This window comes from Labeo rohita, chromosome 7 (genome assembly GCF_022985175.1).
Source record: "Labeo rohita strain BAU-BD-2019 chromosome 7, IGBB_LRoh.1.0, whole genome shotgun sequence".
Taxonomy (NCBI): domain Eukaryota; kingdom Metazoa; phylum Chordata; class Actinopteri; order Cypriniformes; family Cyprinidae; genus Labeo; species Labeo rohita.
In genome coordinates, this window is record NC_066875.1 from 34,370,013 (window position 1) to 34,397,977 (window position 27,965).

The 27,965-nt window shown below is 37.1% G+C and overlaps 1 protein-coding gene across 1 annotated transcript; it reads left to right on the forward strand.

The window, feature by feature from the left end:
• On the forward strand, positions 1-27,754 carry alx4a (ALX homeobox 4a). Its single transcript, XM_051115273.1, has 4 exons — positions 1-627; positions 14,970-15,280; positions 19,256-19,384; positions 22,387-27,754. Exons 1-4 carry the CDS (start codon positions 282-284, stop codon positions 22,702-22,704), a joined length of 1,104 nt encoding a protein of 367 aa, XP_050971230.1. The 5' UTR covers positions 1-281; the 3' UTR covers positions 22,705-27,754.
• Positions 27,755-27,965: the final 211 nt, after the last annotated feature.

Consider the following 27,965-nt stretch of genomic DNA (forward strand, 5'->3'; position numbering starts at 1 on the left):
CGCATTTTTCGTTACTCCTCTAACCTTAAGGGGGCTTTTTAGCTTTTGGTTAGCTATCCGTTTCTGGAAAACATCTGAATCATTTTATAACCAAAGCCAGCTGCGGCACAAGTCTATGCGTGCGTGAGTGTGAGTGTGCGTGTATGTGTGTATTCGTTTGTATGAGGAAGAGGGAGAGAGTGTGAGAGTATCTGTTCGCTTTGCTCTCCAAAAAGGAAAGAAAGCAAGGGGAGAAAAAAACGCTTGGACGTCTTTTTCCTCCCGAAACTTTTTTTTTAGGAATGAACGCCGAGACGTGCGTTTCATACTGCGAAATGACATCCATGGATTCATATTATAGCCCATCTGCACCGCAAGGTAGGGATCACCAGGCGAACCCTTTCAGGACATTCCAGGCGAGTGACACCAAATACAGCCCCGCTTTCCTGACCAACAAAGGTCAGGCGTACGGGGAAAAATCTGGGAGCCCGTTCCAGCAGGAATGCCAGTCATTGGATGCCACTGCTGGGGAAGGCACCTTTAACAAATACCACCTCTTCATGCAAAGGTCCTCCTGCAAAACTCCCCCAGACAGCAGCAAACTCCAGCAGGAAAGCGGACACAACGGAGGGCTCATCGCGTGTTATGGTGAGTTTTCAAACGAAGCATTTGTAAAACAGTCTTAGTACGCAGAGAGCAGCAACTCTTCTACTTTCTCGTGTTTACGGCAAATAAACGCAGAGCAAGAGCACAAGCAGATTCTAGTAAGCAACTGCAATGACATTAATGTTTTTATGACTCTGTTAAGACAGGATAATCTGAAAAGCCCCTCAATAAAAAGCTACAATTAGACCAGGTTATTTTACGTGGGAGGCAGTTATTCATATTGATAATCACGTCAAAGTCCGTCTGTAGGCTAATATTTACAAAGCAAATGCAATGGACTTCACAACTTACTACCAATATAACTGGCTCAGCTATCCCAGTAACACAATTAGGAAGAGGCATAACCTTCCCGGTTATTACATTTTACCTTTGAAGACCGAATTAAATTATATTTAATGTGATAATCTGAATTACAATCCTTAATACTGGATCTGAATCAGACAATTGAATTAACACATTTCGGAAGGCAAACGCAACTAATTTCATACGCTCTTACAAGTTGTCGACGATACATTTTGAAGTATGTTTTGAAATTTTCACTCACTTGCATGATTGCAGGCTCGGATCTGCATACCAATATGAAAACCCATCTAGGCTAACAAAGCCAAGACTAGGAGAACATTTTGCACAATTTTAACACGCAAGCGCGTACTCCTGCACGAAGAAAATAAGTGGCGTGCTTTATAAGGAATTAGCTATATTAAATAAAATATTTGTAAATGCCATTTCAATTAATTAAATATGTAACTATGAAAATAGGAGGCTTCGCACTGAAACTGGACTAGCTAAATCAAAACAATTGAAAGTGGTGCAACCGGGTTGTAGCTTCGCTAATACACTCTGTAGAGTCATTTAATGTTTTAGAATTGTACATACACAAAAAGAAAAAAAGAAACCCACACATTTATTTCTTTAAACACGTTCTAGCAATCTGTGGATGAAGCCTAGTGCTCGTGGATGGAAACGGCCCTGAGGGCTTGTAAAGGAAGCTAGAAAACTAAAGTTCACCATTAGATACAGGAGAACTTTTCTCGGGATTGCCGTCCTTTGACATCCATCACTACTTCACGTTATTTTAATAATAATAATAATAATAATAATAATAATAATAAGATGCGGATGACCTTATTATATAAATAAATAAATAAACACAATATGGTCTAAAATAAAAGGGAAATAGGAGGGACACGGAAGCCAAGGAGTTCGTAGCGGTAGCCCATAATGAGGTTGGAAAAATGTTTCAATGTGTCCATAAAAAGTCTTCTGCAAATGTTTGTTTTAGTTAAAGCATTTTTAACAATGCACATATTTTAAACTGACTCTAATGTGTTTGAGATTAAACGCATTTTACCCACTTAACAAAAACCTCAGGTGTGCTGTGCGACCATATATTACAGCTGTATGAGCTGTCTGATGCTTAAAATAATAGAAAAACAGGCTTATAATCACTAAAGCCCTTTCTAAGACTGCATTGTTTTTGGCTCATTCGAAAGTATAATATATTGCCAAATTTTAAAACCCGTAAAACTTCAGTGCAGAAAAACCTTTTTTGGGAAAATGGCTCATACCAATATACAATTCCAAATAAATATCACCGTTCACAAATAGCTAAGAAAAAACGCATTTTCTGACATGGGCTACAGTCGTTTGGATTTGTTTAAATAATTCACGATACCAGAAAAACACATAACACTGGCTGCTATAATAAAGGGTAAAAGAATATGCCAACCAAGCTATATCTCAATCTGTTATAGGCCGAAGAACCTTATGTCCTCTAAAAAAAACACGCACACACACAAGACATTCGACAATTCCATCTAGGCAACTTGATATGGGTGGAAACTGCAATACGGGTTCATCTTTTAGCCTTAGTTGTCAATAAGATTTGAAAAACTGAGCATTGTAAAAGAGACTTTAAGAACATGACGAGATTATTGTTAGTGAAAACAACGAAGTGAGAGGAAACAAACAAACAAAAAATCAAAAAGCTGCAGAAGCAGCAACAACACAATAACAGCGGCATTAATAGTAACGCCTTTACAGATAAACTAATTTAATAATTGTGATGGCATTCACATTTTTATACTGACCAAAGAGTACAAAAGCCATCGTTCGTTTACAGCTGTAGCTCTCGGCACCGCGCTACATAATAAGCGGATGACGCAACGAGATATCGACATACATTAGATTTAATAATGGTCTGTTGTGCAGATGTTGTCAAATAAAAGTCCTATTTCCCAAACTAATCAAAACCTTTCTGACAGAAAAAAAAAGACCATGCGAGTTGATTAACACAGCCTTACAAGCGAATGGCAAAATTAGCTCGTTTAATTTTAAGTTAACATGTTTTAATATGGAAACACTTTACAATAACTTCAATATTTCATTATTAAATATAACATGATGTAATGCCAACTGCTGACTTAGATTATAAACTTATATGAACCTAAACGTTATGACACTTCAAAATATATTAATGTACATTACCAAGGATTTGTTATACATTATGTAATAATAGTTCATAAATGAAAGTTATTATAAAGTGTTACTTTGTGACCGGAAGAAGAGCTGATCCAAATAATCTCCCAGCACATAACCAATAACTGATCTGCTTAGAAGGTATAATATTACTGCCTGTAATATGAAGAACGCGTCAGTCGCAAACAGATGGATTTACCTTGAGGAGTTGGCTTTAAAATATAGCTCAAAAAAATGGATGCCTGTGTAGGGTAGGTAATACTTATTAAAATCAATTACAACAAGTGCTGATATTTTTAACAATATCCTGCTCTGTTCATGACTATCAGCAAATGTTGCAGAATCCATGCCTCTGGTTGCATCCTGTAAAAAACAGCATCTCAGTTCAAAGGATTAGTTTATTTTTTTTTAAATAAGGGATAATGAATGCATCATGCAATTGATCTAGAAGTTAGTGAACACTGAGAAACTGACTTGAATTGAAAACACATTTCGATCATTTCTACACAGATGAGTTTATGACTGTGCTATATTCATGATATTAATATGTTTGCTATAGACATATGTAACTTCTGAATGCTGCAACAAACATAACTCTAAAGACAAAATGTTGATTGTATAATTATAATAATAATGGAATAAAAATCCATTCTGTTGAGGCTGGCTAATACACATTACTACCTTTCATAGGACAATGAAATTACAAAATGTGATCTAATTTGAACAACCATTAGGTTTATCAAATAGTACATCATAATATTCAGATTTTCATTTCATTTACAAAAGCTTGTTAAACGCTAATGATTTGTTGTTCTCTGAACAGACATCATTACAGCATCCCACAATGTGCAACATACAAAATGTCCTGCCAGAGAAATGTGTTAGGCCAAAATGAAAGTTGCTAAGGGCCATTTTGTGTGTATTTTATGAGGTGTGATGCCTAAAGAGGAAGGACAAGAAGTTAGTGAATAAATAAATAAATGCCTCTGTTTAAACCACGATGCTTACCAGCATCGAGCGTAGCTTACTTAATACTTCAGATTTTAAAAAGAGTCGCAGGCACAGACTACACTTGCGTCAACATCACATTTCCTTTGGGCATGATTACTTTGTGGTTTTCAAAACAAGCTTTTGACTAATTCCTCCTTTGTGGTCAGCACCAATAACAAAAGAAAACGACACTCTTAAAAGGGAGCCCTTCATCACCTCTTCCCAATTTTACCACAGCACTGTCCACCGTTAGCTAACACGAACACTAGATTTGTCCTTACAGGAAAGATCAGTAATGTAAGTCAGATGTACATTGACAAGGTTCCTGTTAATGAAGACTAAGCCCAAAACCAAAGGGAGTCCATGAAATGTCAAAGGATGATGACTTCATACAACCTTGTAAAACAAATGCCTTGGACAAATGCGTAACGCGTCACCAATACGGCATTTGCAATTGGCTTGAGATGTTGATGGAAGAGTCACATAAACTTACAGTAATGAACATTAAATGAATCAATTAAGTATTTGCTGTAGATCAGATCACGATGAACAAAGTATTTAAGCCATTCACTGTTTCAGGCCACTGATTGTTGACAAGTTTTAACAAGCTACAAAGTATGAGCTAAAATATTTGCAGCACAGTAAGCTGGGAGTTAATCAGTTAAGAAATGATGATGGTTTGATCGACAGTCTTGTACAACAGGCAATATCAACACTTGTGTTTGGTTTGTTTTCTTGCTTCTTTTTCGGGATTGTTTTGTATTTTGCTGGTTGTGTGAACTAGTGAGGCACAAGCTTGCGCATAGTTTATTTACTGGCTTAACGTCAAACAAAATTTAAAGTCTTTGTTTGAATCAGTGTTTGAGAAAACGTAATAGTGATGTCAAATAATAGTGATTACATTCAGTTTCAATAAGACTAATTATATTCCTAGATTGTGTATGATGGTTTTCATGTATTCTTTTTTATATATAAACCTTTTAAAGCACTTTCAGTAAATCTATTGAAAAAAAAACAAACTGTGCGTTTGGCCGATATGTTTAATAACTATATGAAAGGAAGTAGCTCAGCTGCATTTCTGTAATGAGCATTCACAAAACAGCAAGACTTTTCTTCCTGTTGTGAAACAATTAAATACTGAAATACGGAGATAAAAATGTGTTTAAAATGTTTTAAGAATTATTTTGAGCATTCACTTTTTTTAGCCCCCTTTGCCATACAAATAAAAGAAAATCATAGAAATACAAATGAACTGAAAAACAAAAAGAAACATTTCTGTATATTTTGACATATGCTACATAAATAATAGTTTGATTTGTTGTAATGAAATTTCTGAAGAACATAAGTTACTGGTTTAATTTACACAGCGTCTGAAGTGCTAAAAGGCTATATTTAATTACTGCTAACAATTGTGTGAATTATTACTATGTATTGTATTCATTTACTTCAGTAATAACTTACAATGTCTTTAATACTCCAATAGTACAAAATTACTGATAACTTAACTATGAACAAAATATCAACATGCAAACCAATAAACTTGAAAAGTTTACAAGGTATCTCAGTCATGGCACAAAATTCACATTTCATAAGAGATGAGGCTATCAGTCTAGTTTTGGAGCGTCAGTCCGTTAAAGTCACAGAAACACTGCACAACCTGAGGAAAAAATGCAAATTCCGATAGTCTGTTGAAGAAGAAGAGATGACAAGGACTTGGGATCTTTTTACCAGTTAGCTCAAAATTTGGCTTTACAGTTTACATTAGCTTCAGTCTGCTTGCCTGAACACGGCACGCCGGCAATATGCTTCAAAGACAAGGCCTCTTTTTAAACAGCATAATCAAACCCCAATGGTATTCTAATGTATCCTCAACTGCTAGTGAATGGCTCAGCATTTGAAGCGAAAGCACATTTTTTGAAGCAAACCTTTGTTTGGAAATTTGTTGCTTTAACTATTGATTTGGAACTTATTAATAACATGAAATGTAGACAAACATTCTTTATTCTTTTTGTTTTTAAATAGGGATAGTTCCCAAAAAGATGAAAATTCTGCTACTTACGTACCCTCATATTATACACATTGTGCAACAATTCACAGTAGACTTTTAATTGTATGGACATCTTCATAATATTTGGTTTTCCACAGAAGTTTAAAATAACGCAATGATAAGAAAAGCACAGAATGTTCAAAAATGTAAATGTTTCTAAAGATTCTAAAACTGTATTATGTCTTTATGCTACATTAGGTTTTAGGTCTTTTCTGTATTTTTTTCTTGACATTATCTTAAACGACAGTGATTAGCTTTTTACAGCATTCCATAGTGCTTGTTAACTACAGCCCCACTCCAATGTGGTTTCTAATGCCAATCAGGAGATTCCAGACTTTACTGATGATTTGGGAAATGCAATGTCAACTGCTAAACAAACAAAACGGTACAAAATAGCACAATAAAAAATAAAAACAGAGAGCAGTACAAGGCAAGCTATTGCAACATTTAAGTGATTCGGTTCTGTAACCCCTGCACCAGAGAAATGCTGACTGAAATCTGATATATTTGTGCCCAATGACGTTCCAAAAGAAAAGGCACAGTCAAAATTACCAAAATACTACACTTACGCAGAGTACTTTAACTCCCTGTATTTTTCAGAAAACCACCAAATGTGATCTCTCCGTAATCATAATTGTCAAAAAGGCAGCAATCTAACCAAGTGGTGTTAGTGAAACCAGCACAGACACCCTGTGTTTTCTTTATGACGTTGCGTATGGATTAAAACTGCATTTGATAACCTCATCCTTTCATCCAAGTTTTAGCAGTCTCGAGTTCAAATACTTTCTCCAAAAGAGCCGGACGAGCCGAGCGAGCTGTGATTTATCGCGAGAAGCAGCTTAAAGGAAATGCTGTGTTTTCTTGCCCAGCATGTGCTCTTTGCTGCAGCCTGCTGGGATAAATCGTCCTTTAGGACTAGCGGTGTGTTTGGACTTCTCCGCGGACACCTATCAGATTCTCACTACCGGGCTTTTTTTTCAGTCAGCACCAGCTGAGATGCAACTCTCCCTTTGAAACAACCGCTGTATCATGCGTCATTTGAATAGAGTCATACAGTCCAAATCTAACACAAGAACGAGAGGTGACCCCTAAAGCCTAAAGCAAGTCGAAGGAGGGGACCGTCCCTGTGGGTTGTTTAGAATTGAACTGCTGTTGTCACATCTGCCTTTGACTATGTGATTTGCTCTGGTTTTGCAAATGGTTGCGTGTGCAGACGTTTACTAATGAGGCTCCATCTCTACTAATATCTTGTGGTGTCACGCTCACAATCACCAATAAAAAAAAAAAAAATCGTTCACCGGTTCCATATGCCACCAGCCGGAGCCACTCTTCATATCACAACCTATCAATCTCTCCTTGCCGTGTCCGTCTGTAAGAGCCTGAAATAATTAGATAGCGGAAGGGAAGTTCAGGCTGTTGGCCTGGCTTCAGAGCACAAAGCTGCCTATTACAATTCAATCCATATTTTAAGCACCGAAAACAAACCTAATTACAGATAGAAATAAAAGCTTAGATGAGCAAACAGTCTTCCCCAATTTCCTTTACCATTTGCTTTCAGTCATAATAAAGATGAAGCCCGGGCCAACTACGTCTTATTTATGCGTTTTAATTTTTTAAAACCTTATCGGGGGCTTTGGCATATTTCACCATTAACCCTTCACAGAGACCCCAGGTAGCCTAATTTATAGTGTTTCTTTTATTTGCCTGCTGCTGACCCTAACAATCAGATTCTGTAAAAAAGCATAGAGGATGCCCTGCCGCTTTACAGCTAGTTAAATTACACTTTGATGTGTTCCCCCGTTTTCAGCTGGTACTAAATGACTGCCCCTTGTAAAGATCTGACCCTTGCTAACTCACGAGGTCGAGCACCGACATCCTACAAAGCCAGGAGCCACTGGCGTCTCCCATCGAAGGCAAGACACCTTTTAAGTGTGAGTGGGTCTGGAACCAGTGTGTGAGCCATTCATGCATATTTTATGAAAATATATATGGTGCCCTTTTCTCCTGATTTATAGGATGTATCAAATGGCGACCCATTTGAAGATATTTTACTCTGGAGTCGGAGGTAAAAGTAGATGCTGTAAAATAGGTTTACAAGCCCCATTCTTGCTACGCATACAGGTGTGAATCTACTCAGGTTAAAAAGCCAATTAGTCTTTTTCCTGAACCTCACCGTCTCCTAACCTAGAGCTGAACTTCTCATTCTGCCCTGGAAACTTCTGAGGTGGCAAAGCCCTCCACGTTGGTGCTGTTACAATACTTACTGGCAATTTTAGTGAGGTATTAACATTAGAAATCCAATCAGATTAGATGACGTGTCTGTCTTACCTCATTGCACTGGAAAAGTAAAGGACTTCACACATCCCTCAGTCTCTTAGGAAGCAGAGAAACGGATGTGCAGTCTTGGAACCAGTGTCATAAAAGCTGGCGTACAGATAACTAAATGGAAAACACACAAAAACCATTACATGTTCATATGGAAAATGCGATTATAAATAAAAAACTGAAGAGAGCCAAAGCTTGCAAAAACAAATACATAATGCACATAATATTTAATGCAACCTACAGTAATGTTTAAAAGTTTGGGGTCAGTAAGATTTTTTTTTTTTTTAATACTACTTTTATTCTGCAATGACACAAACTGATTAAAAGACATTTATAATTACAGCAAATACATTTATAATGTTATAAAAGATCTATTTCAATTAAATTCTGTTCTTATGAGCATTCACTTCAAAAAAATTCACACAAATATTAAGCAGCACAACTGTTTTTAACACTGATAATAATAAGAAATTCTTCTTGGCACCAGTACCAAATCAGCATATTAGAATGATTTCTGAAGGATCATGTGACACCAGAGACTCAGCTGTCTCTGAACAGTAAAATTTTTAATATTTTACTGCTCACCAAGCCTGCATTTATTTGACCCTGAGTACAGCAAAAACAGTAACATTTTGCAACATTTTTACTATTTAAAATAACTTTTCTATTTAAATATATATTAAAATGTATTTTTGATCAAAGTTAAATTTTCAGCATTATTACTACACTCTTCAGTCTCGCATGATCCTTCAGAAATCATTCTAATATGTTGACTTGCTGTTTAAGAAACATTTTTTATTATTGTTATCATCAATATTTAAAACAGTTGAGAACATTTTTTCAGGATTCTACGATGAAAGGAAAGATCCAAAGATCAGCATTTATGTGAAATAAAAGCTTCTGTAACATTATACACTATATCATTCAAAAGCTTGGAGTCAGTATTAATTTTCTTTTTTGGGAAAGAAATTTTAGAAATTAATAAGGTTATTTAGCAAGGATGCTTTAAATTGATCAAAAGTGATGATAGACATTTATGTTAAAAAAAATTATATTTCAGATAAATGCTTTTCATCTGAACTTTATATTTTTAAAAGAAAACTGAAAATTCTACTCAATAATATAGTTATTAGTAGTTTTTTTTGAGCAGCAAATCAGAATATTAAAATGATTTCTGAAGGATCGTGTAACTGGAGTAATCATGCCAAAAATTCTGCTTTGAAATCACAGGAATAAATTAAACAGTTATTTTAAATAGTAAAAATATTTTACAATTTTATTGTTTTTGCTATACTTTGGGTCAAATAAATGAAGGCTTGGTGAGCAGAAGAGACTTCTTTAAAAAAAAAAAAAACAACTTACTGTTCAAAAACTTTTGACTGTCAGTGTACATTAAAATAGAAAAAATCTATTTTAAAATGTAATATTATTTCACAATATTACTGCTTTTACTGTATTCTTGCCAACCTTCTTAAACAAAAGAGACTTCGTTCAAAAACATCACTACAAATTTAAAATGTGTAACAAATAATTAGAAGAATGCTCAGTAGCAATGGATTCATATACACTGGTATATACAAACATATAACTACACACAAAAAAAGATCTACAAAAATAGCTACCCATGACTCAGTTTGATCATGCAAAAGGAGAAATGGGTACTGCATCAAGTTTAAAACCTATCCTAAAGCTATGCACATGAAAAAAGACAGTGAATAGATTCCTTGTTCTGAATTTATGCTATTGCAGGCAGTGCCAGAAAGTCAGTTTGGACAATATTCAAAACATTTTATTTCTCCAGTGCTGCTAAAATAATGTTCTCATTTGCATTCACTGGAAAATTTAGGAGATTTCTCTGTTGCCACCTGTGGCAGACATTTTCCTAAAGCCATATATGATCTCATGAAACTTTGGTGTGTAACCACAAATAGGGTTAAACAGCAGGACCATGTACTTTGGTTGCAATCTTCGTCCGAAGGCCCCCTCAGAGCTCCGGTTCAAAACTTTTCTGCTCTGACAGAAACATTTTACCATGAGATTTCTTGCCTAGAAGGCAGGTCATGTTACTCGCCCATATGGTGGAGCTACAGGGGCAGCCAAGTCTCTGTTCATCTTGAGCAGTGGAGAGCCTGGGCTGAACCCTTGGTGGACTACGAGATTGTCACAATACTCTAGGTCTGCCAAAACCTATCAGTGACACAGGGTATAAACAAGAGCCTTTGATCGCTAGGCCCTGATTTCAAACAGGCTGTCAGCTTTTCCGTGTGGGGGCAAGAGGCGTGAGGCATCTAAAAGGACAAGCTGAAAATATTTATGTTTGAGTAAATATGCTGCTCCCACTTGCTTAACAAGATGTGTCAGTCCTGGGCAAGAAGCAATGTGGGAGCCATTATACCCCCAGGCCTGGCTCCATGTCTTTCATGGTTGAGCCCATGGTGCCTGAAGAAGGCGAAATAGAGAGACAACCAAAAGGAAGCATATACAACCTGTTATGCGGTCAAGAACAGGAACGGGAGTTAAAGCCAGGATAGTTTATCCAGAAAAACGAAAATTAATTTACTCACCCTTAAGATCCAAAACTGTATGACTTTTTCTTCTGGTCCACATAAAAGAACATATATTTTGAGAAATATCTCAGTGTTTTTCTTTTCTCCATACAATAGAAGTCAACAGTCACTGAAGTGTTTTGGTTCCCAATGTTCTTCAACATATTTCCCAGAAGAACGTAAGTCATTCAGGTTTGGGTGAACTATCCCTTTAAGAGAGAGAGATTCACCCAAAAGTTCATATCATATAAAAAAGCTGTTTCCATTTTATGGAGTGTGTTATATATCAAAATAATGCCTTTTCCCTAGGCAGAGTCAATTTTCAAATCACTGACACCACGCAAGATTCACAAAGCCACAAACATTAGCTGTCTTGATCACAGTTCACATGGTTATTGGAAGCTGACAGAGTAGAACTTGATGAAGGAGTGAAAGGATGGTTGTGTGCTCTAGTTGCGCATATTACCAGGGCCAGAAAAAAAAAAAAAAAAAAAAAAAAAAAACACACAGACATTTATGCATGTGCTCAAGGGCAACATGTTTAGGATGTTTACCATTCAAGGCCGTACATATATTTAGTGAGAGATGTGAAAGAGTGAAAAAAGCTCAAAAATTATACTTTTTTAGATTGGCAGTACCTTTAAAGTCCTTGTGGTCCTCAAAGTCTTCAAAAAAAGACCTCAAAGTCTACAGTCCATCCTTGTGGCTTATCTACCCCTAAATATTAGTTCACCCAAAAATCAAATTCTGCCATCATTTACTGTCAATGACAACCTTATGATCTACTTTCTTTTGAGAAGCACAAAAGAAGATATTTTGAAGAATGTTTAAGCCCATACAGTGGAAGTCAGTGGGGTCCAAAACAACTTTAGAAATTGTTGACTTTTTTAACTTCAAAATATCTTTTGTGTTCCACAGTAGAAAGAAAGCCATTCAGGTTTGCAACGACGTGGATGATGACAATTTTTATGTTATGTTTGGGTGATCTATTTACCTAATGGTCATAATAGTACCTTAACGAGTTCTCCATAAAATGAAAATTCTGTCATTAATTACTCACCCTCATGCCATTTCAAACCTGTAAGACCTTCGTTCATCTTCAAAACAAAAATAAAAATATGACCCTGCACATGTTTAAGGCCCAGAAAGGTAGTAGGGACATCATTAAAATAGTCCATGTGACATCAGCGGTTCAACTGTAATTTTCTGAAGCTACGAGAATACTTTTTGTGTGCAAAGAAAACAAAAATAACAACTTTATTAAACAATTTCTTCTCTTCCGTGTGAGTCTTCACTGATGTCACATGGACTATTTTAACTATGTCCTTACTACCTTTCTGGGCCTTGAACGTGTCTATGCAGGGTCAGAAAGCTCTCAGATTTCGTCAAAAATGTCTTAATTTGTGTTCCGAAAATACAGGTTTGGACATGAGGGTGAGTAATTATGATAGAATTTTAATTTTTGGGTGAACCATTCCATTAGGTTAATAACAGGCAGCCTATTAGGGAAGATGAAGTGCAAAAGAGTACTTGTAGGGCTGATAAGCTGTTGACCATTTTTCTCACAGTGTGGGCAGAAGTGTATCCAGGGGCACCGCGATACCTTAATCCAGCCCTGTACATTACCCAACATGGTTCTGTGAGGAGGCCTGCGGTGCTGAGAACACCATGTGTGCCAGTAGCATTTACCCATCCGCCTCTCAGTTAAAACCTGAGAAGGTTTTAATCAAGTCTCACATTAGAAAATGAACACATCTCAACACTGCATCACCTAAAATAACTTGCCGTCACTGAGTGCTGAGCTAAAGTAAGACATAAAGCTCAGGGTCGCCACTGGATCACATCAGTGGGAATGTTCCCAAAGGAGCTCTAATCCAGCTTTACACCCTATTCCTCCTTGCAGCCAAGTGAGTGAAACAGGGTGAGAGAGACGAAAGTCTGCCAATACCGCCATCAATTTTGTGAGCGTTATGATTTGTGTGAGCATGCCGTTCTTTGTAGCACAGCTCTTCCACTGACTACAGACAGGTAATGAGCACTGGGAGAGAGCTGGAGAAATGACCTAATTTACTGGAATCCTCACATTCATTGATCTGACTGAATTTATGACCGGCACGCTGACTGGGGTTTCACAGCTGAGCTGCTGTGTGTTTCCAGTGGCTTTACGCAGAAAATTACCACTCTAGAGTCTTGTCGCTGGGCTAGAGCGGCCTCATTACGAGCCAAGCTCCATTTTGCACCCTTGCCACAGACCGTGAGTACTTTTGAGGCTGCACTCATCAAACAGGGCTGCAGTCTTCGAATTGTGCCCGGGTGGGAAACCTGTAATTTTCTATCAGTCTGCAATTACAGCCACGGTGTCTGTTTCACATGAGCAGCTGATTTATGAGCTGAGACTGGCAGCCATTACTGCTGCGAGTCTGACATCAAGCCATGGGTCTTACAGACTCTCTCACACACTCACTACAGGGCCAATTATGGAATAATTATAATTCTGTGACTGAAGAACTATGAAGGAAAACACTACATTGCCTTGCCCAATATGACATAGGTAATGCTTAGATAAAATACAATAGAGCTGTATAATTTGCTAACATAAGTTGATGCATTGGAGCCATAATGGACAAGATTAATGTAGGTTACTATCTACATTACTTGATAATAAATTTACTATTATTAAAATTAAAGTACTATGAACAAACATGAATTTATGAACAACAACAGTATACATTAACCTAGATTAAAAAAATGCTGTAAAAATTGTACATTGTTAGTTCATGACACCCACATTTGATAAGTATATCCTACATAATTTTATTCCTAAATGTCTTTGTGAAAATAGATTTAAAACTGGAATCACACCAAATTGTAATTATTTTAATTAGAATGTAATTATTCTGTAGATATAAGTTAATAGAATTTGGCATTACAACTTGCCAAACTTGATCTAACATACATGTGTATATTTATTTTATATATATATATATATATATATACATATATATATATATATATATATATATATATATACACACACACACACACACACACACACACACATACATACACACACACACACACATATATATATATATATATATATATATAACATTATATTACATTATATTATATTACATTTTTGTCTTATTTAACATGCAATTGTACATTTTTGGTTCATGACAACCACACTTTATTGTAAAGTATAACCTATATATTTTTTATTCCTAGATCTCACTGTGAAATTAGATAAACTGGAATCACACCAAATTTTAAATTATTAGTTTTAATTTAATTAGAGTTTAATTATTTGATTTTAAAATATAAATAAGTTAATATAACTTATGACTAAAATTGATCTAATATATACGTATAAATGTGTGTAATAACATAACATAACATAATGTAAAATAACATAACATCTTGACAAAACTTGATCTAACGTATATACATATAAATTTGTGTGTATAATATAATATAATATAATATAATATAATTCTCAAAAACACTTTTTGGCTTAATTAACATGAAATATCACCATTGCACCCTTAATCTCAAACTGCTCCAGAGGAAATAACCCTTGCAATATCAATGTAATATTACAATAAGTAATTTGGACAAAAATGTTGTCAATGGTACTAACTTAAGTTATTGTAAAGTGTTTGTTTTCAAAGTGTTTATCTAATGTAACAGCCCCCTGGAGAGATTATGCTGCAGAACACAATGAATATGGAAGAAGAGATGCTAATAATTTCATTACATTTTATTACATATCAAGAGAGTATTGAGCCATTCTACATTTTGCTGGAGTCACCAAGTACCCACAATAAATAAAATGTAAATAAAATAAAATGTTTCAGTGATCTAATGGCAAGTTCTGTAGAATTGCTTTCCTCACACCACTTTCATAATTACTAACCCTTCTCTTTTTCCGTCTACAGGTAAAGACACCACAGGGCTGACAGATTCTGAGTTGCCCCAAAACAGTGATCCAGCAGGGATGGATGGCAGCTACCTCAGCGTAAAGGAGTCAGGAGTGAAAAGCCCTCAACAGCCAAACTCAGAGTTGGCTTCTCCGTTGGACAAGGCCGAGGGAGAGAGCAACAAGGGCAAGAAAAGACGCAACCGTACCACCTTCACAAGCTATCAGCTAGAGGAGCTGGAGAAAGTCTTTCAGAAAACACACTATCCCGACGTCTACGCACGGGAACAACTCGCACTGAGGACTGACCTGACAGAAGCCCGAGTACAGGTGTGAACCACATATCCATTACCAAATCCAATCCTGTGTTTTAAATAACCTTTAACCTTGAGGCTAGATCAACACCAGTCTTTCTCTAATCATTTTAGTCCATTTGAGCTTTTTGTAGTCCAAAACGAAGGATGGGATTCATGGTAAGATCAACAATCGCTTTTCAAAGTCGGTAAAAAACAGAAGTGATGACTATTAAACGTAAATACGGAATACGGAGCAAAAGCAGCTTAAGTTTAGACATTTCCAGAGTCTGCTTTTATCTCAAGCCTCTACCTGAACCTGAGCCCAGCTGTATTAAACTCAGCCTATAGGTCTGGAAAACCAGAACCTTTATGTGACCCATCCCAACCCCCACCCCTACCCCTACATTTGCATATAATCCCTCCAACACTACTGCTGCATTCCTGCACCGACAGACAGACCGGGAGATCCCTTTACCCGACCCCAAATGTGCGCTTTACTTAGAAGCCCTGGATTTACACTGTTTTTCTTTCATTAATGTCCCACTCAGGAAAGAATGTGTCCCTCCCTGCTCTCAAGGGTAGGTGAGAGAACCTGGCCTGAAGCTCCTTCATGTGGTGAGGGTTGCTTATGACCTACATACACGCATAAGACTATAACTAAAGAAGGATGGGAAACATCCAAAGAACCACGATGGCTCAGTTCCAGAGACAATGAACAACTCGATTGTAAAATCTTTTCGGAACTTATAAGTGCAGCCTTTCCTCATCTACTTTGGGACTGGACAGAAAGAGCAAAATTTTTACTTCATATACATTCTTAAAAATAAAGGTTATTATTTGGCATCAGTGGTTCTATGAAGAACCTTGAACATCCATGGAACCTTTTAAATGCAGAAAAGGTTCTTTAGATTTTTAAAATGTTCTTCAAAATGATTCTTTTAAGAACTGTTCACTGAAAGGTTCTTTGGGGAACCAAAATGGTTCTTCTATGGCATCACTGCAAAAACCTTTATTTTTAAGAGTGTAACCCTAATGTTAGCCACAGTTTTATTTTTTTTTTACAGCAACATGAAATAAGCATGAAAAAAAGAAAAAATTATTCCTTAACTTAGTTAACAGTCTGATTTGAGTCATTTGCTGAACCCACCCCCCTTCTTCTCTCTTCTCTCATCATTTCCTGATGCTTCTTTATTCTCCTGTACACTGTAAAAAACAATTTGCTTAGTCAACTTAAAATAATTTGTTACCTGGCTGCCTTAACATTTTAAGTTCAGTCAACTCAAAAAAAAGTTTATTCAACTTGAAATGTCAAATTATACTAAGTGACAACTTGGATATTTGAGTTGAATCAACTTAAACCTTTAAGACAGCTGGGTTACTTACCCATCTGTTAAGTTTAGCAAACACAAATATCTATGTTGTTACTTAGTACAACTTAAAATTTCAAGTTGACTAAACTTATTTGAGTTGACTGAACTTAACATTTTACGGCAGCAGGGTAACAAATTCTTTTTAGCTGACTCAACAAATTGTGTTTATTGTTTTTTACAGTGTATTACTGAAGTCAAAAAATCCCAAATAATAATAATAATAATAATAATAATAATAATAATAATAAAAAGCAGTACTTAGGTACTGATGTACATTACAAATGTCTACACATATTGCCTGAAAATAATTGGTTTGTTTTTTGCCTTCCTAGGAGATTTAATAATATTAATATACTTAATAATAATAATAATATATCTAGATACATTTAATCAAAGGTTAAGGTTAAATAGTCGACATTTTCACCTAAAAATGTAATTTTACATGACGAAAAGATTAAAAATGGTGCTTATTTAAAAATACTAAATAAATAAAATACCAAAAATTGTGTTTTTCCATACAGTTCTGAAGATTAAAAAAAACCTAAAAATTTTTAAGTAGAAGAGGTGAGCTTGAGTGACAGCAGAGGCAGACCATCAATCCTCAAAGCTACTCTGGACTTCAAAGCTGCTCTTTCCACTTTTCTCCTGGGTTTAGTTCAGTGTTTCTGTTCTCTCTCCCCTGGTGCTGGAACATAAATAAAGCTCCATAATAGGCTTCTAAGCTGCTTTAGCTGTCAACGTCTTCACCAATTACTGTGTTAATAACCTCATGGACAACACACAAAAGAAACTTTTTCTACGTTTCAAACAGGTGCTGGTCAAAATTAGTGACTTGTTAATATTGGGCAGCCTTGAACTTACTCAGCAGCAACCACTAAATGACAGAAAAAAAAAGAACCAAGGTTGTGACTGAACTAAAGACCGAAATAACTCCTAATATATGATTTCTCTCTCTCTCCTTGTCAATCTGGTTTAAAGTTGAGCTTTTGTTGTAAGCACATACTGCACACCTCAGAACAGGCTCATCAGTATGAAAGGATTAAGGGAATCTTTCCACCACTCGCCTACGTGCCTCTACCGGGTTGGAGAGTCAGATATGGAAAGCCAGGAGCTTAAGAGTCAGGAAATTAAACATAGAATGAAAACAAACTCCATTTTGAACTTTCTTCCATCTTTCTTTTCAATCTCCCGACTTCCATGCTTAGATTTGTGAAGGGGAAGACAGTCTGAGAAACTGATAAATATAAAAACAAATAAAAACGCTGCTGCACACAATGCATAGTAAACAGACATTTTAGCATGTCAGCATAATTCTAAAACATGCAAACGAAGACACAAGGATGCAAACAGAGAGTGATGATGCCTGCTGAATAAAAAAAAATCTGCGATTCAGAAAAACAAATGTTCATTTTTCTCAAGGCAGTTAAGCTCTACAAACATATGATGTGGAGCCAAGGGACGTTGATGTCCACCACCGCATTAAGTGCAAGCAGAGCTGAGGTGCTATCGGGTTACGCTGAGAGATAGGCTGACATCTCACTGGCAATAGATGCAAAAACCACAAACTGATTGACCAAAGAGCCATACCCAGATCCAAGTTCAAGCTCCGTGACGAATTGAGATTGCAAGACAAAAGAAAGTCTGTTTGAAAAAATAAAAGAAAAAACTTTCCACTACACAAATCAATAAACAGATAGTTCTAAACAGAGAAGAACCGGGATTAAAAGAATGGAATTTTGGCAGCTCTTCACACTGCGACCCATGAGAAATCACTTTATGTGTAATTTGTTCTCTAATTCCCAGGTCTCCAAATAACAACCATCTATTCAGGGAAACAATGCATATTTCTATAGAAAAGCAAAGAGGAAAAAGAAAGCAAGCATGCACGATGCCAGATAAAATCCAGCACTGACTATTTGTTAAAGGAATAGTTCACTCAAAAATGATAATTACTTTATGACATTATTTGCACACAAACCTGTGTGACTTTCATTTCTCTATGGAAGACAAAAAAGATATTTTGAATGAAGTGCAGGTCCAGAATGATATGAGGGTGAATAAAGGATAGAAGTTTCATTTTCGATTCACCTTTTCCTTTCTAAAAGCTGAGCGGCACTGTCCTAATCCATCAAAGCTAGCATACGGTGGTGGAGGAACAGGGGGAGTGACAATGCTCTCTGAGGCCTCTGGCCCCGGTGGGTTCCTGCCTTCTCCTCCCTGCCCCCTGCTGCTGCTGATGGCTCTGATAGAAAAGAAACTCAGAGGAGGCCATCACAGTCTGTCAGCTCCCACAACATCAAACAACGGCCAGGTCTCACCGAACTGTTTCCAGGAAAAGATGCTGAAAAATAATACAGCCGAGGGGCTTCCTACATGAGTTCTAGACTTACAACTCAAGTGACAGACTCTCTAGGCACCAAAATGCAACTAGACATTTGATACCAAATGTGATCAGTACACAAACAGTCTAATATTGGGATGTTTGGTGATGGATATATATTCCTCTGTTAATAAATCTCCACTAAGACAACATTTCCTGTCTATGATGTAACACCACAAGAGGCCAGTATCACATGAGGTCATTTAATCACTTACTAATGCGATATCCTCAAGATTAAGATTTGATGTCTTTCTTGCAGGTGTGGTTCCAAAACCGCAGAGCCAAGTGGCGGAAGAGAGAGCGCTTCGGACAAATGCAGCAGGTCCGGACACATTTTTCCACGGCCTATGAACTGCCCCTTCTCACTCGGCCTGAGAACTACGCTCAGGTATACTTCTGTCTTTAGTAGTAGCTAAAAGTTAAGGAAATATCAGAAATGAATATTAATTATTATTCATGCTCATTAAGGATGGAAATTTAAAATGTAAAAAAATATATATATATATTCTAAGTTCCATTAACTGTTCTTTTGAGGTGTGGTTGTGTACTTGCGCACTATTCTGTGCCGTTTTTTAGTATAAATAGTGTCATTAGTGCGTTCACTGAAATTACAAAAACAAAAAGTATGCGTAGTATATAGTACGTCATTTGGGAAATCTTTAGCCTTTTCTCATGGTTCTTTTAGTACTTTTGGGCCAAGCTTTACTATCAGCTTGTGCCAGTACAAACCACCTTTTGGTGTTAAAATTGTACTGTCAGCTTTTACTAAAGACACACAGTGAAGAATTAGTGCTTAAAAGGAGTTATTTTTGCGCCTGACCTTATTGAATATGCATTTGTAAGAGCTTCCCTTTAAGACGCAAAATTTATGAGAGGAGAATATTAAAATGAATCACGCAACACAATTTATTAACGTTTGTGCTTGTCAAATTACTGGCATTTGCACCATTACTTAACACCCCAAAAAAAACATGTCTTAAACATGCGCTTGGTGTATTGCATTGGTCAATATGTGAATGAGATGTTGCACCTGTGTTCTTTAATTTGCACATTGTTAGTAAATCACCCACAGAAATTTCGCCTCCTGTTGGCGCTGTTTTGGAATTTGCCCTATTTAGTAAAACTGGCCCTTAAGAAATAAACACTTCTGGAAAAAAAAATTCAATTTAACTGCCAAATAATTTAAATCTAAAAAAAAAAAAAAAATCTTAAACAGTTAATGTCCTGCATAAAAAGATTCGGATGGAGTTCAATTTTCTGCATTTTTCACATCCATAGCGAACATTTTGAGAGGTGTTTTGGCAATTTTTTAAGAATACAAAAAAACGCATACAAGAATTTCAGACCTTTACAGTCTTAGAGGTGGCAAAACTCTACACACTATCATACGAACAACCGGTAGCTCCAGTGTTTTAATGCTTGCATTGTTTGACTGACTAACAAGAATTGACAGTAATTTGTTCAAGAATCACACTACACTTTTGCTTTATAATCAATTTATTTCAGGAATCGGACTACACTGGTCGCACTTTGTTTTACAATGTAGATTCACTACCGATGTTGCAGCCCCATTGAATAAGTAAGAATGCATGTGCGAGAAACAGTGTCACTTTTTTCACTGACGAAAACGAGATGATAACGAAACAAGAACTCGTTTTGAATGACAAAAACTATGACTAAGATCTGTTGATCTGTTGTCAACGAATAAAAACGAGACAAGAATGTTAGGGAGGGACAGTTTGGGATCAGATTCATTCAGAATGAATCTGCTGCGTGGTTTGGAGGTTAGATGCATACATATGAACTGTATCATAATAGCCTATTGATCTTTTCAGCGGGACAAAAGCTAGCATACATTTACTGCATGTCTCATAAAATGTTCAAAATGTCAAAATCTGGGAGTAAGAGAAAAGCAGATATATGGATAAATTTGACGACGCAAAAGAAAACTCAATTCGGTGCGGTTTTCTGAGCGCAGACACCGAAGCAACGCCTCTCACACGGCACACAAGTACTCTTTCGCATCGCAAAAACAGAGAAATACACAAAAAAGATGTTGAATTGTCAGTTTTGACGAGTATTCAGTCAAACACACTTGGTTACAACTTAGATGGACGTAAACAGTAGAGAGAATATCGGACGTGTATCAGTATATTGCATCCGTTAATTTGGTTTTAAAGGGACAGCAGCCTAATTTAGTTAACTATTGTCTGTGGCATTGATGTTAATCAAGCAACAAAAGAAAGACAGAAAATCACTCACTGGTCTTAACTGAATCACTTTAGTAGCCATAATTAGCCTATATAACCATCGGTATTTTACTGAAAAGAAGACCATGTTCTTGTTTCTTTATGAGAAGTAGTTAGTCATGTTGCATGTCACAGCTGTTAAATCTGTCTATCATGAAAACCTTAATATCAAACCTACACAAAGAGATTGGTAATTTTAGACAAATGCTTGAATGAATTACACTGTAACTAAACCCATTAGATTTCAGCTGACTAAATCTACTGTAGATTTAGTTGACTAAAATCTTATGATATTTAGTTGACTAAAACTAAAAACAATTCAGATGACTAAAATATGTCTGAACTAAATGGCATTTTAGTCAAAAGACTATGACTAAGACTAAATTAAAATTTACTGCCAAATTAACACTGGCGAGAACTGATATTGAAACCAACTGTCATAGCCAAATATATCCTACATGAACAGTAAGTTAACTTTTTAAAACCCAAGTACTGAATATTCGTGACAAACATTTGGGAATATCAAATGAAAAATAATCTGCACCACTGACAATTGCGAGACCTGAGGAAGCACAATGTCGAGGTCAGGTCACACCAGGGCTGTGGCAGAGGACGACACGCCTGCACAGGATAGTCGAAGAATCTCATGGATTTATTATGAATAAGCGGCCAGGTCGGAGGGCAGGGGTGGCTCTTTGGGGAGCGCGCCTGCAGCTGTGGAATGCAGCTTTGCTCACATCTGGGGCATCTCCCTGAGAGGGCTTTCATCTCCCTCCACAGCCCTCCCTCAGACCCCCACCTCCCCAGGCCCAGAGCAGAATACAGCCCTATCAATTCACTCTGTGCTCCCTCTGCTCAGCAGAGGAGGTTACTCTGGGTGTTGAAGGAACGTCTAGAGACAGGCATTCCTCCTCCACACTAGGCAAGCAGCTCCCACTCAGTACGGGGCCAGATGAATGCCTCACAGCTCTTGATAAATCTCCACGTGGAGAACCACTGAGGATTCTGCACCTATATTTCAAAAATAGAGTCGTCGGACTTGATAAATGCTTTCATGACTATAAGTTACGTTAATGTTATTAATGCTGAGATTGCAGAATGTAACGTACTGTAACTTAACCTACGTTCGTCTTTGTTGCAGATACAGAACCCTTCTTGGATAGGCAGCAGCAGCGCGGCATCCCCGGTGCCCGGCTGCGTTGTACCCTGCGACTCGGTCACTTCCTGCATGCCACCTCATCCACATGCTGCTAGCGGAGTGTCTGACTTCTTAGGCGTGCCCAGTCCTGGAGGTCACATGGGACAGACACACATGGGCAGCTTGTTTGGAAGTCCAGGCATGAGCACTGGCATTAATGGGTACGATCTAAACATGGACCCCGACCGGAAATCCTCCAGCATCGCGACGCTGCGAATGAAAGCTAAAGAACACAGCGCAGCCATCTCTTGGGCTACATGACTCCCCAGTGATTAGGACACTATCTCTGAAGTCCCTCAACAAATAAGAGAAGAAGGAGCAAATGTGAACATCAGTTAGCCTGACCTGGGATCAAGGAGTGCGTGGATTGACAAAGAAAAGAAAAAGTAATAGAGATACCAGGAGATTTATTTCCATTTGAAGTCTAGAGAGACAAGAGAAAATCAGAGATCATAAAACTGAGTATGTTCTGGCTTTAAAACAAGAAAGAAATACAAGAAAGAAGACAGAAACTTGACATCTGAATGCATAATGAAAAAGAAAAAAATGAATAGAAAAAAAAAACAAAAAAAAAAAACATGCACTTATCTGCCACTAGTGTCCCATTTGTAAACACACATAAATTTATCTAAACGCATCTGGCTTCATTTTCATCTCAGCATAATCAAAATCTGTTAAATTCTTGTTCTGTCACAGACTCCTTCGTTTTCATCTCAGCATAATCAAATCCTTGTTAAATACTTGTTCTGTCACAGACTCCTTTTCCAATTATGCCATCTTTGCATAGACAGTTCAAAAAGACTTGCAATAGAGTTTCTCACAGTAAAAACTTTTCCATTGCAGCCTCAATCCAAACATATGCAGCATATGCATCAAGGTAAAATAGACTTGCTTTTTATACTAACTCTCCATATAAAACTTGACTAAAACCCACATTGATCACTCCTACATTGATTAGTGCTACCTGGTCTCATAGCAAAAATGTACCAGGGGCACTTTTTCACGAGACCTGAAATACGTACCAATAAGTACATATCACTGCAGTTTCCAAAAGAAATGAACACTACAGGCAGTAAAACTCAGACACCTTTTATTCCTTTTCACACAAAATATGATTTACAGAGTTTAATAAAGCGTAATTTCCGCACAATTACTTGAAGAATATTATGTTATGATGTCAAAATTTTAATATGCTGGGAGAGTTAAAAACTGATATTGACTGACTTGAATGTTAGCATCACATATCCTGCTTCATATCTATGGGTTTTCATAGCTGGTAGGTTGGTTCGGTAGCTCACCCAGTACGAATCCCGTGAAACAACGCTTCGACAAAACAGTTCAAATCTGCACACACGTTAGATTCAAATGGCATGCTTGCATCAAATAATGTGTTTTTATATTAGTTTTGCATTTGTCAACACTATCAGGTAGGTTTAGGATTGGGTTTGGTGTAGGTTATATTTCCAACAGGATAGAGCATTAACTTTTAGCGACAGTCCCGGATATTTAAATTCTGAACAGCCGCAACACGTACCTGAAGCAACTTAAAAACACAGCAACACATACCTATATCAACGTAATAAAAACGTGCCAGGGTTCACGTATTGAACCTGAGTTTTAGCGCGACTCAGTGGACATTTCTCTTTGAAACTGCCGCGAAACGTGCAGCAAGGTGCACAAAAATGGTGCTGCAGAAAAGTACCCAGAGGTACATATTTTTGAGACTGTGTTGGATTATTACTTTTTTTAATTGCCCTTATTTTGATAGGACAGTAGCTAGACAGGAAGCAAAGTGGGAGACAGTGAAAGGGGGACGGGATGGGGAAAGGTCCGTGAGCTGGGACTCGAACTCGAGACGCCCGAAGCGCAACAGCGCTACATGTCGGCACGCTCCCCACGAGGCCATCGATGCCAACACTCTATTGACAATTTGAGAGAAGTACTACATTCGCCACTACTTTAAAAAGGGGTCAAACACTTTAGCAGAAGTCTGTTGGGAATTGCGCATCAGGCATGATAGACTTAAGAGGGCCTGGAGGTGCCAGACATCAGCCAGAAAAGAAAGGCATAGCTCTCTTGCAGGTAACTAGGCACTCTAAGGAGGTTTCCACTTTCCTTGATGAATTGTGTGCTCCCAGTACCAGTAGTCTCTGGAAAAAAGACAAGTGCAATCTGCTAGTGCAAACCTAAAGTAACAGTTAATCAGCATCAAATTACAGGTGGTGGTCTATTCACACTGCAGTCTATCTTTTTCTTCTTTGCAACCACATTTAATTTTTTCTGCAAGAAAAAGTTGTTCTAAAGCTGTTTGGCAAGATTTGACAGCAGCATATTCCAAGATACAACTCTTGGATCCATCATACAAGCTGTCAAGTTTGAATGTCAAACATAACTAAGAACTACAATCTACAGAGAATGAAGGATGCAAAATAGGTTGAGAAAGATTTCTTTCTTTGTATTTTGGATATCACGAAACGCATTTTTTTCAGCAAATGTTGCCGCCTTAGCTAAGTCTTGACTATATGATATGTACAGTGCTGGGGCTCTCTGAAATTTGAGCCATGCTTCATTAATATTTTGGCAGACGTTCTCATTGCAATATCTCAGATTAAACTATCATCCACCACGGCTTTGATTGGGTGGAAGCAATACTGGGCTTTGGCATGTAATCACTGATCACTGATATTGCCATGCACAGGGGTGACAGAAATATAAAGCAAGAACTTTTGCAAGGTACTACAAGTCAGATTTAGATCAGGTAAAACAAAGCTGTTTGAAATCTGGAGACGAATATGATACGTTCTGCCCTTTGGAGAAGCCATTTCTAATTTGTAAATGAGAACCACATTTCTTTTTTCTTCATTCTGCTGCACAGCTTATCTAGAGCCCTGGAGATACTTACATATACTCACACAACTTTTTTATTATAATACCAAAGCAGTGACTTACCTGGTTCGGCGTGAGGGTAACAACATGGAATCGAGTTCTGTATCAAGTTTCAGATTGACAGAAAACTAAGCTTCCGTTACTTAAACAAAAACTCATTGGGTGCAATATCATGTTAAATTCACCTTGTAAAACAACCTCATTGCCAAAAGTTAATTAGAGATCACCTGCTTACTGCTGCTCAGTCTCGTGCCCCATGGCCTGGATATATGATATGAAAAGTGTAGGGGCTTCCTGAAGTTTGAACCATGCTTCATTAATTTTTTGGCATTGCATCTCATGACTGAGCATCTCACCACTTAACCTATCTAGGGAGTCGGGACCTGCTGAAAAAGTCAGTGATAATGTTAATGTGCTTTTCATTACAACTAAAACCAGCAAGTACATCCATCCTACATCAAATCCAACCACCAATCCTCACTGAGAGCCATGAGGAGTTCTGCTAGTGCAGAATTGTGAATCCTGACACTCTCACTTTGGCCTTTAAGAGGTTGCTGAGCGGGTGAAGTGACTATAGTGTTCCGGTGTTCTGGGAAAGGACAATCCACACAGCTGTGTGCGGGGTAAATGCAAAACAAACATGCCTCGCACATGCTTCCCCTTCAGCTGTCATGGCTCTTCTTTCAAAGCCCCATGCTGAATAGGGCCCGGCCTGCTACCCCAGCCAAAGCATCAGCCCTCAGCGACTCAGAGTCAATGCACACCCGTGCTCTCAGGCAGTCTTTTTAATTAACACCGAGACATCTGCGGAGAGGGATTCTGTGACAGAACAGAGCAACATGGGCTCCGTGTTAGCCTATCTTTAACTGTTGTGGAACCGGGAGGGGCGTTGATGAAGCTCAGATCAACGCTATCATTAGTTTGTGTAGTATCGACACACATGTGACCCAGGACCACAGTCATAAGGGTCGATTACCATTCATGTATGGTTTGGTAGGATATGACAATATTTGGCCAAGATACAACTATTTGATAATCTGGAATCTGAGGATGCAAAAAAATCAATACTAAGAAAAAAAATCGCCTTTAAAGTTGTCCAATGAAGTTCTTAGCAATGCATATTACTAATCAAAAATTACGTTTTGATATATTTAAGGTAGGAAAGTTACAAAATATCTTCATGGAACATGATCTTTACTTAAAGAAAAATCGATAAATTTGACCTATACAATGTATTTTTGGCTACTGCTACAAATATACCTGTGCTACTTAAGACTGTTTTTGTGGTCCAGGGTCACATATACACTTGCGTACCAATAAATGAGCTAATCTGCACAGAAAACAACTCGTCACATTTGCTTCTGATACTCTTCTATTTCATTGAAAGGTAAATCATCATAACTAAACACAGAAAACGGTCATCGATACGGTTCTGTAGAGAACAGATTGTACAGTACCCAAAGGAGATGATAATTGTCAGACAGTACCTTGCAGATGCCTATGAGTTACAGAGATTCTTAAGTCTCTGTCCCATCTCCCGAAACTTATACTACTGAAGTAGGCATATCCAAGTACTAGAATAATATAATGCTTTGTTTTGTGTGTGGTCGCATGTACGGTTTTCTTTGGATTCCTTCCTTGCATAAATTACCCTTGGAGCCTTTCTTTTGTAAAAAACTCCTTATTAGAAATATATTATTTTATGTGTGACTGAGGGTTCTTGCTTTTGTTGTATTGTGGGTTAGGGGATAAAATGCAAACATTTGGGTTTTTGGTATGTAAATGAACTTAAAATAGTTGTGATGGCTTAAAGCTAAATGTATGGCTTTTGGATCATTTTTAATAATTATTTACTTTCAGGCTTGTTTTATGTTCTATATATATTGTGTGATGTACAACCGTAAGTTATTGCACTTACAATTTTTTTTTTATTATTGTTTGAATTGCTTTGAGAACATCTGATTCGAGTGGAATATCACTATAAAATATGTGTACTCAATCAACTATTAAGTACTTTGAGAACATGACTGGTATTGTCAGTGTGCTTGTCAACAAGCTAAAACAACATTTTGTTTAAACTTGGAACAAAACTTCTTAAAAAACGTTTTTTAGCAAGACACTCTGTTTTGGGACATTTGACATACTGTTCATAACAGCCATCTTACATTAAAGACATACTGAAGACATGAAGTACCTATTGGCTAGAGACTGTGCTTTTAACTAGGCTTTCCCTTAATTGGTTAAAAAGCCTACATTTAAAAACTGAACCATTACAGGTGCTGGGTATTCTACTACGGATGTTTCATTTCATTTGACATTTTCTGTGTGCTCATTTTTGTTTGTTTCTCTAAATCCAGATGAATAAAAACTTTTAAAAAAGAACTAAAACTAAATATCCCTGTGCAATATATTAGTAATGAATGCAGCTTTTGATTTATAAATCAACAAAGTGGACAAAAAACTGCTGATACTCTAAAGAGTGGATTATGAAATGCATGTTAATAATACGAGACAAATGCTTTCATAATGCACAAAAGGATAGCTCAGGCAGGCCCAAATGCTTGACTTTGATGATTACCTCAGAGATAAATGCTCCCTCTCATACACATTTTTCAAAGTGGACAAATTTTGCATAA

Excerpts from the sequence above, each read along its gene's own strand:
- alx4a (XM_051115273.1), top strand. The coding sequence starts at position 282 with ATGAACGCCGAGACGTGCGTTTCATACTGCGAAATGACATCCATGGAT. Across the intron at positions 628-14,969 it reads AGGGCTCATCGCGTGTTATG|GTAAAGACACCACAGGGCTG; the intron begins GTGAGTTTTCAA and ends TTCCGTCTACAG. Across the intron at positions 15,281-19,255 it reads TGACAGAAGCCCGAGTACAG|GTGTGGTTCCAAAACCGCAG; the intron begins GTGTGAACCACA and ends TCTTTCTTGCAG.